This window comes from Populus euphratica, unplaced genomic scaffold (genome assembly GCF_000495115.2).
Source record: "Populus euphratica unplaced genomic scaffold, PopEup_1.0 scaffold6.1, whole genome shotgun sequence".
NCBI lineage: Eukaryota > Viridiplantae > Streptophyta > Magnoliopsida > Malpighiales > Salicaceae > Populus > Populus euphratica.
Window position 1 is genome coordinate 3690718 of NW_011499849.1, and position 10442 is coordinate 3701159.

Here is a 10442-nt window from a genome sequence, read left to right on the forward strand (position 1 = left end):
AATTTAACTGTATTTAAAAAAAATTAAGCTTTAATTTTTTTAATCATAATATTAAAAATAAATTTAAAAAATAAAAAAATATTATTTTAATATATTTTTAAATAAAAAATTGAAATTCAAACAGGTAATTTAGGGTTTTTTTTTAATAAAAAAAACCTTCTCTTAAAAGTTACGACAAATAAAAGGACGGACTTAAACCGACGTCAACGTCTACCACCATTTGCCCGCTGTTAAAATTAAAAAACGGAAACAAGCAACACCTAACGACCTCACCACTAGTTTAGTTATTCGCGCTTGCTTTCCAGTCCTCAACCCCCCTTCTCTCTCTTCTATGGCAGCAGCTGTATAAGCTAGTGGAAGAGAGAGGCTTGACACGTCACCGGCGATGAATTCTTCCGCTTCAAAATCAGCAACTGACGCCGCATCTGAATCATCTTCCTCTTCTTTCGCTGCCGAGACGCCTGATTTCAACGATCACTCAAATGCTTCTCCCATTCCTAACCGTGAAATCGATTCTCAGGTATGTCTCCTCACTCGTACTTGATCAAGCGTCTCTGTTTGTTAGGATTTTACTGTTTACTGTATTTTACAGTCACCGGCAGCAGCGAGGAGTGAAGAGTATAGACAACTGTTTCGTCTTCCCCCGGAAGAAGTAAGTCACTCTATGTTATGGATGTTCATATCTTTCAAATGTCTTTATATATATTTTCGAAGAATTACTTAGCTGAAAAAAAGAGAATCAAGAACTCAGCTACTGGTTCCTAGGAGTTTCTTATGCTAAATTTCAATTTGCTCTTCGCTATCTGTAGCTGTTTTGGTTTTATTAAATTATGTTTCTTCAAAATTTTCTTTTGATAGGATCTTTATCAAGATGAAAATCTGTTAACTCTACGTGAGTTGAGATCCAATAATTTGTAACATTTCAGAAATGTTCTCAGTTCTGTTCGAGTTGGAGCTTCATAACATGTCAGAATTGACATTTTTTATCCTTTTATGGTTAAAGCTGGACCCTGCTTGGAATTCATTGATCCTAGCCTTAAGTCAATAGGATTTTGAAACTTACAAATGTATCAAATAGAACACAAATGATAATTGAAATGAGGGGAAAGCTGATGGAAGTGCGGTGAAATGTGCTATAAGAAGCTCATGAGAAGTAATCTGCTTAGTATCATTTCCAACCTCTAGGACATCATGTGTTCAAAATGCTTATTTTATCTTGCACGTGTAATTGTGCACCAGTTAAGCATGTCTGTGTACATGTTTGTACCTTGAATTAATTGTTTCTCGTGTGAAATTTTCTGAAACGGTTCTTATTGTTAAAACTTTTGATATTGCCCCCTCTCTGTCATGCACACATCAGAGGATATTGTAGAGTTCTAAAGGACCTTTGTTTTCTCTGAATTATGTTTCTAAAATTTTCGTTTCCCCCCCTATAGGTCCTTGTACAAGACTTTAATTGTGCATACCAAGGAAGTATTCTTCTTCAGGTAATCTCGACGCTGACCTTTATTGTGTACTTGGAGATGCATGCATTACTCAATAATTGCTATGTTATATGTGTACACTCACTACGTGTTATAGTACACCACATTTCATCCTTTTGAGTTGGAATTTCATTTGGTAAATGATACCATGGATGAGTTATGTGATAATTTTGTTTATTTAAGTTTTTTTAACTTACTTGGAGGTAAGATTATGTTTCCTCCTATATTCATGTGTTGTTTACTGTTTACATGTTGCAGGGGCATTTGTACCTTTTTGTACATTATATTTGCTTTTATTCAAAAATATTTGGATTTGAGACAAAGGTAATGTTTGAATATGGCCTTATTATTGTTATTGTGGTCAATGTCTTTTATAGTTCCCTTTCTCAATCTTGACTGTTTCCAGACATATTTGATGGGTTTTTATCCAGAAAACAATCCCTTTCCATGAAGTTACGAGTGTAAAAAGAGCAAAGACAGCTGGGATCTTCCCTAATGCAATAGAAGTTTTTGCCAGAGGAAAGAAGGTAGTGCTAGAAATAGAGTACTGCTCCTCTGCTATTATGTTTTGGCATTTCTTGAAGTTGTCGCTCGGAATAGTGCTCTTTCACTTCTGAATTTCAGTAAAAATTGTGATATCTTAATCCAGTTATTATTCTGCAGTACTTCTTTGCATCATTTCTCTCTCGTGATGAAGCTTTGAATCTCATCAAGGGTGGATGGTTACAACATGGTAATGGTTCCAATTTGATTGCAGAACAACAGGTATTTTAAAGCATTGGATACTCATTGCATGAATTTTTATTACTTCATCGTGAACTCTGGAATGGTAAAACTTCTTCCTCGTCTGTTTTTGTTGTTGCTATCTTATGTGATGATTTTATACCAGGATTTAATTTCTGTATCCAGTAGCCTAGATAATGGACTTGTTGTGATTGAAAAGGTGAATAGCTTCAAGCAAACCAGTGAGTTAGATTCCCCTGACAGGTACTTTCACAAGCCATACTGAGTTTATTTATATGAGTTGTCTCTGTCCATGTCTTGGGTGATTGATCATAAATTGACTGCATATATGTGAATAGTAGAAAAAAGGCTACTGATCCTTTGCCTGATTCTGAATTTTCACCATCCGTTGAAAAGGGCAGTGTCTCCATGATACAAATTCAAGTAGCAGATGAATTGGCACAGGATGTTGAACTAGTTAGAAACAGCGACTCTTCATCTTCAGCAACTTTGGCATGGAATGTGGAAAATTTCAATGCACCTCAGAGTTAGTTATCTCTTGTGAATTACTTTAATTGTGATTTTATTTTCTATATATCATGCAATGAATGAGTTCATTTTCCTGTTAGATATAATATTTTCTCAATCATCAAGATTTTAAGGTGTATGGTTCCTCTTCACCTTCTAGTTTAATTTAGAATCTTCAATCTGGAGAATGAACAGATTTAGCGAATTTTAAACTAAGCAATTGGAGCTTTTCTATTAGATCTATCAGAGGAGTTATTTGTAATTCTTGGTGAAAATTTTGCTCGAAGAGGATTGAATCCTTTGGATGTGGGCTATGGAGCTTATTTCTACTCAAAAGTGATGTTGTGGTTGGTATTTGTCATCAGCAAGATTTTGGGATGATGTTTGAGGTGGTCCTTCCCTTTATATTTTGCCGCACTCTTTTAATTGAGCTGTTTCTTTCTGATATGCAGTATGTGAATCGTTTAAAGAAGTTGGACAGACAAAGTTTCCGGTAGTGTTCCTTTTTCTTTTATTGATTTGCTCCCCTATTGTTTTACCACGTGTAGAATTCTATAAATATTATCGCATTAAAGAGTCTTTCTCTGATCTTCATTTATTTTAAGGACTGCAGATAAAGGTAGAGGAGTTCTTTTATTTGTTCTTTTCAGATGATGCTGCTAAATTTGTTGAATCTTTTCATAGTAGATGTGGAGATAAAGGTAATTTTCTTTGAATTCACATGGAACCATACTAAAGTAAAACATGCTAGAGTTTTTGGATGTGGTTAAGTTTGATGAATATGTTGGATAATGTTATTCATACCTTTATCTTTGGTTGGTTAACTTTTGTGCCTTTCAGATTTCAGATGCTCTTTATGGTACATAGATGATAAATCTGGGCATGCTCGTGATGTCTCTTTTCAGCATCCTATCAAAATATATTTTGGTATGGAGATGTATTACGTGTGTATCTATGATTGCTTTTGTTTGTCAATTTCAGCGAATTTGTTTCCCTTTATGTTTGTTTCAATTTGTGTTTTTATATAGGTGCAAAATTGGGCAGCTGCCAGGAGGTCCAGAAATTTCGAGTCTACAGAAACAGGTTCTTATAATCTGTAATTTGAGAGACATTTTAGATGTTTTGTTCTTTAATTGTTTTGAATATGACTTGATGATGAGCTCAATAAGATGGTGTAGTAATTCGTTATCCATCAAAGCCTCTATTTCTCAGCACAAAAAGAAAAAAAAAGGCTTTTATTTCTTAGATGGAAGAAAATTGGAAAGCCTTATTGGAAACAAAAGGAAGTTTCCTAGAGGATTTTTAAAGCAGTTCTATAATTTGACTGTTTCGTTATGATTTGGCTTTTTTCAAAGGTAAGTAAGGATTAGGTTTTGATGGATCAACACAATGTTTCACTCTGCTCCTGGGCAGAGTTACATAGAAGAGAAGGGGGCACCTTCTGCCGTTAAAATTTTCAAAATACTCATTTTAGTCCTCTCAAATTTATCATCTTCTTTTTAATTGTTTGTCCCCTCATTTCTTGGAAACCTTTTCTTTGGCCCCCCTTTATCTTTCACTCCTAGCTCCGCCCCTGACTATGTTTAAGGAGTTGGATGTTTGAACCTATCCTTTATGTGCCTCTTTTCTTTATTTGTAAAGATCTGAGGTATAAGTGCATGCATTAAAGTAAATGCTTAATTTGGTTCCGGTGGTAGTAGTTCCTTTTCTCTTAAAAGATCCCGCTGATTCTGATCCTGCTTTCCCGTACTTCCTAAAAAGAGCTCTTGCTCTGGCACCTTCTTCTGATTCTTCCCTTACGCTCTATCATCTTATTTTATCCCTAGGGAATCATTCTTCCTCTTCTTTCATACCTGATTCTTTCTCTCCCATGGTGACTGACTTGATAGCTTACGGGTTAGCTGTTTTGCCTCATACAAGGTAGGCCCAAAACAGGGGATTTTCGGGTTTCACTTAAGATCCCCTTCCTGCTGACTCAGAGCCCTTCTTTCCTTCTCTTCTATCACCAGCACCCTTTGAAAGTCACTTTATAATCTTCCTCTAGCAAAATCTCACCAACTCTCTAACTTTCTTCACCAGAGAGTAAGAAACTGAATCGCATCCCTGTGTCCTGGGATAGAAGCAAAGTAGTGATGATCATCCAAAGATTCTTAATAGGTATAATCATATACGACTCAATAAAACCCTCTACACAACTACTTCGAGTCCACTACTGTTTTGCTACTTCTAGAACCAAAAACTTTGCAAGCTGTTTTGATGCTAAACACCTTTTTATCATTTGTATCCATGATCTCTTTGGTCTCTCACCCCCTCCATCTTCTCTACTATGTACATAAATTTATGTTACAAGACCAAGCTATTTCAGACAAGTCTCTCTCACATATCCTCATATAAACTTTCTTGCAAGTGTATTTATTTCTTTCAAAGTTCTTGATTGAATCAGTTTAGTTTTTTGAGGGATTTAAAATAAATGTGTCACAAATTCATTGTGAAATTACATATAAAGCTCTTGATTGATAATGTTCTCAATGGATTAAATTTATTAGCTGTCTATATTGTCATTTATTTGCTAATTTAATTCCTATCCTTCTTTTTTGGATGCTGAGTGTAAAGAATTTGACCAGTTGTTTGTTCTTCCTTGTGATCTCACCTTTTCTTTTACCAGTCATTTGATTATCGAGACATCACAGGAGATCAGCAACGTCCATTTTGGAGATTGTTTTCGCGTTGAGGTACAATTCTGATCCATTTTATTGATACGGTGGATAAAAGGTTTTTATTTCATTTCTTTTCATATTTTTTACTAGGATTGTGTACTCAGCTTTTAAGAAACAGATTCTATAATGGCATTTTATATTGAATGATAATTAATTATTAAGAAGTCAGAAACTTATTCCCTTGTCTATTTAGGTGCATCTTTTGAGATGTGGTTCTTTTCTTGGGTTACATGAAGTTTTTTAAACTGTTTCAGGACCTTGGGAATTGTCATGTTATTTCTTTTCAAGCTTGTGCTCCATCATGGCTGCATTTTTTAAATTCCTGTATTGAATTGTTCTGATTGGTCTTAGATAGATTTACTTCCAGATTGGGTGTGATTTGTATTTGGGTTTGTTAGACATATAGGACATGTATCCCTTAAGCCTGTGATTGTCAGACTTGGGCCAGTAGCTTCCTCCTAATACATTATTTAGATTTAGGAAACCAATAATAAGAGAGGATACGACTATTCTACTCCTAGGTATGGAATTGACTTTAGGAAAGGAGATGGATATACAACGTGGAGAATTCTTATTGATTGAAGGAGAGATATTAAGTTAGATGGTCTGTTGCATATTAAAAACCTTTGATACCGAGCAGGAAAAGGGAATTTATTTATTTGTTTATGATTTAGATAATCTTTCTTTCTGAAGTTTAATATCATCTAAGAATTTTCTTGGATTAATTATTTCATTTTGATTATCTTCTTTGGATTGAATTTACTTTTTCAGTGTCTTTTTAAGTACAAACTACATGTATTCTGGGACACATTTATGGTGAACTGTTGCCTATTAAAAACCTTTGATACCGAGCAGGAAAAAGGAAATTTATTTGTTTGTTTATAATTTAGATAATCTTTCTTTCTGAAATTTAATATTATCTAAGAATTTTCTTGGATTAACCATTTCATTTTGATTATCTTCTTTGTATTTAAGTTAAGTTACTGGGATTTTTTCAGTGTTGTTTTAAGTAACTACATGTATTCTGGGACACATTTATGGTGAATTAGACTGAGATGTGAGAATTGTTTCATGCTTCAGACTCCTATAAGTTTTTCCACTTTTATTCAATTTATTACTTGCTCTTTTGTAGGGAATTTTTCAATTTTTTGACTTTGTTGGTATCCTTGTACTGCTTTACCTTTACACACAAATCGGTGAAAAGAGAAGGAATTTGGGAAGGGAGTGGAAACGGAGGACAAAAACTTGGTGAAATGTTCCTCAAGATTCAGTTGTTATGATAATTTCACATGACAGATCAACAGGGAGGAGATGTTAAAGAAACAAATGACGATTAGTTCATGAAATAAGAAATGAAATGCAGCGGATAGAGATTCAGTGCAATGGTTGTTTAACATGAAAAAAAAGTTCTATAACAGACTTTTAAATACCAGTGGCAGCAAGTATTCCGTATAGTTCTTGGCATGAGCTTTAATTTGGTTTAAGACCGTGATCTCCACTATTTAAACCTACCCTGCCCTCCTTCTTCTGTTAATGGATACAATTGTCAGGGACTATGGGATGTGACTAGAGATGGTGATGGATCGAATGAAGGATGCATTTTGCGGATATATGTGAACGTTGTATTCAGCAAGAAAACTATTTTTAAAGGTTTGCATTTCCCATTACATACAATTTCTTTATATGCTTCATGTTACAATTTTTCTGTTCACAATTCACCTTAATTTCACCATGTTGTTTTTTATTTTATTTTGGGGTATAATTTGTGGCCAAAGACCTGAAAGAAAAACTATCTTCTATAAACTCTGGCTGCTGTAATATCGAGGAAATTAACCTAGGGATTCGGCATAAACCAGGGGGAGGATCATTGAAATACACTGTTCTTTGGCTTTGTGAAATACTTCTTTAACCAATCTGCGGATGAATTGCACTCTCTGAACCTGTGGCAAATCCTGACCAGCCAACTCTTCCTCAACAGGATTCAATAATGTTGATCTTTATCCCTATATCTCATGGAAAAGAAGTGTAATATTTTATACAAATCTTTTGCATAAAATATTTTTGTAGTGAGATCATTTCTGCTTCTACAGATATACACGGGTTTCATCATGGAAATGGTGCCAAATAAGAGTAACTCATTCTAATTTCAATACTGAGCATCTTGTATTGGAAAGAGCATTAACTTGGAAAGTGCCACGATAATTAGGAAAGACAAGTCTGAATGAACAGGAATTTTATTGAAGAATAAAATTTGACCAGATATGGTAATCATACTGGCATACACTGGAAGGATGTTCACTTCTCTCTAATGATCTTTTCTTTCTTTCTTTCCTTTTTTTTTTTGTTATCTGAAATACAAATAAAATGAGCTACAGTTCCTGAAATTATTTGCATCGCAATGGCTTTATATACTTCTTATAATTGGGGATTATGGTTAATTGCTTGAAATCAAGTCTCAGGATGTGCCTCATAAACTCTTATTATGCACTTACATTCATTTATATAACCTACATTTTCATAGATGCTTTTACAATCGTCAAAACTGCACTGTACCTGTTTTCATAAATTTCGTGGACTGGATTCATGCCTAATGCCTTGCAATATTGTAGGGAAGATAGTGCAGTCTACTGTACAAGAATGTCAAGAAACTTCTGCAATATGGATAAATCATGTACCCATTCTTTTGTTGACACAAGTTATCAAATCTATGGTATATTTTGGATGGAATGTTTATTGACTGTATGTTTAATTAATTTTCCAGGCACATGAATTGTTGAAGTAGAAGAACCTTGAAAAACCAGGAGGTTGATCATCATAAGAATTTAAGCCAGCTGCTTCTCTGCATGATGTGCTTTGCTTTGTGTGGTACTGCATTACTAACTTTAGCTAACCATTTCCAATTTTCTTAAAGCAGAGGCAGAGCCTCCTGTCAGCATGATTCAGAAGGGAGAAGTTCATTCTGAAAGAGAAGTGAAGACTGGAGAAGCTTCAGAAATCTCTTACAAGCAAAGTGACCACATAAGAATGCAGTAGATGTCTAGTTCTGTGGCCATTAGTCAACGGGGTGGCAATCTTGTGCAGGGCCTTCTCTGTATGATGTGGTATTGCATTACTAACTTTAGGTAACCATTTCCAATTTTCTTGAAGCAGAGGCAGAGCCTCCTGTCAGCATGATTCCGAAGGGAGAAGCTTCTCTGCATGATGTGCTTTGCTTTGTGTGGTACTGCATTACTAACTTTAGCTAACCATTTCCAATTTTCTTAAAGCAGAGGCAGAGCCTCCTGTCAGCATGATTCAGAAGGGAGAAGATTCATATATTTCACTTAAAGGTAAAAAATGGTTTCTTATGCTATTTTTACAAAGTTTCCTGTTCTAATATTTTTGGTGGTTTGCAAAATTGTTAAATTATTGTGGAACAAGATAGGAACGAATCAAAATATTATCTGCCTTTTCTCTTCTAGGAGCTCAAAATTTATGTGTTCTTGATCTCTATTAGTGGTGCAAGTTCTAATTCAAGTGATAATTTCTTAATATTTTGTGCTTTATTTATTTATGATTAACTAAGTATTAATATTAATTTTATTTGTTAATAAATATATTTTATTTAAATTTGCTGTTGATTTTGAATGTGAATAATTCTCTTGTTAATATTATTAATTTTAAGTGTCATATCGGAGTATAATTTTTTAATTTATGATGGTTACTAATTGACCCTGCTGGGGAAAAAGAAATCCTGCCTTCATCGTTAAACATGTATATTTTGTTAGATATAAAGCATGAATAAGAAATAGGAAATTGGCAAGCACACAATTATACAAGGTGAAGGTATCCAGTTTAAGCCCCATTGCCAAGGAATAACTACTGGATAAGGAATTTTAATCTATTTGGCTTTCGTAGTCGCCATTTGCTTTCGAGTCATTAGAATCAATCCTTTCATTAGGTAAAGAATAACTGACCCTGGATTGGGGCTTAAACTGAATAATTGCCATCTCAAGGCATTAGCGTCAGTTGCAATGAGCCCCCACAAATCTTAAACATTGCTCAGCATATGCTTGTGTTACAAGGTTGAATCTGTTTTTTTATATTCTTTTTTATATGAAAATGGATGTTTTTTAAATGTTTTTCAATGATTTTTTTTAATAAATTTTTTTTTTCAAAAACACAATATTTCATCCCCCCCCTCTCTCTCACACACACACTCACACAATCATCCAAAAGCATTAAGTTCTTTTGACTACATGTATTGCTATGCATTTGCAGCTGCATGTCTATATATTGATTTGTTCCTTCGTAACTTGTTGGTGCTTTGTTATTGTCTTTATCCACCTTATTCTAGATCCCTGTTGCTGTGGGATTTTCTAGTGGCTAGAGCAAGACATCAGCCTTTTCATTTGTTCAGTACCGTTGCCATCTGGATTAGTATTTACCGTATTGGCAATTTCCACACACTCACCCTCGTTTTGGCCATTTTTAACTACAGATGAGCATCCTCGTACTTTTGAACAGACCATAAGCTGTCCATGTGGCTTCTCAAGAACACTACATTGGTGGCCTGAGAGTTGGAGCGGGTGAAAAATCAGCTGAAGCTGTGTCTTGGAAAGAGAGACCGAGGCACCACCTGAATGCAGCTTATAACAAAAATAAAATTAGATTCTCAAATCGTAAGATAGATTATAGAGAAATCTAAAGAAAATTTTTTGGCATTTTTATTAAATCTGAATAATAGTTTTGATCTCTATAAAATAAAATAAATTTGTTTATTTATATTAGTACTAAAATATTTTATAGAAAATAATTTCTAATCAAAATTCATCTAATTAATAGAATTCTTATCATTAAGATTTCTAGATAGTATAAAAAATAATTAAATTAAAAGTGCGGAAGCTAAGTAAAAAATAAATAATTAAAATAAAAAATAATAACTTTAAGTTTTATATAAAATGTTTTTGGGTTTCTTTGTGGATTTCTTTTCATGCTTGACAAATAAATA

The 10442-nt window shown here is 34.0% G+C and overlaps 1 protein-coding gene across 9 annotated transcripts; it reads left to right on the plus strand.

Annotated features, from left to right (window-relative positions):
• The first annotated feature begins 254 nt into the window (after positions 1-254).
• On the plus strand, positions 255-10089 carry LOC105120724 (GRAM domain-containing protein 1A-like). Of its 9 annotated transcripts, none has more exons than XM_011019050.1 (17): positions 257-520; positions 593-652; positions 1437-1487; positions 1743-1808; positions 1916-2011; positions 2148-2249; positions 2374-2471; positions 2567-2754; positions 3188-3228; positions 3349-3436; positions 3576-3662; positions 3764-3818; positions 5401-5467; positions 7003-7102; positions 8062-8123; positions 8214-8256; positions 8364-8456. In XM_011019050.1, the coding sequence occupies exons 1-16, from the start codon at positions 386-388 to the stop codon at positions 8232-8234; spliced, it is 1317 nt and encodes a 438-aa protein (XP_011017352.1). In that variant the 5' UTR covers positions 257-385; the 3' UTR covers positions 8235-8256; positions 8364-8456. The 9 variants fall into 9 exon arrangements, with proteins under 9 accessions (XP_011017356.1, XP_011017355.1, XP_011017352.1 ...); XM_011019048.1 differs by having other exon boundaries at positions 8214-8278; positions 8367-8450; XM_011019049.1 differs by having other exon boundaries at positions 8214-8278; positions 8364-8444.
• The last annotated feature ends 353 nt before the right edge of the window (positions 10090-10442 follow it).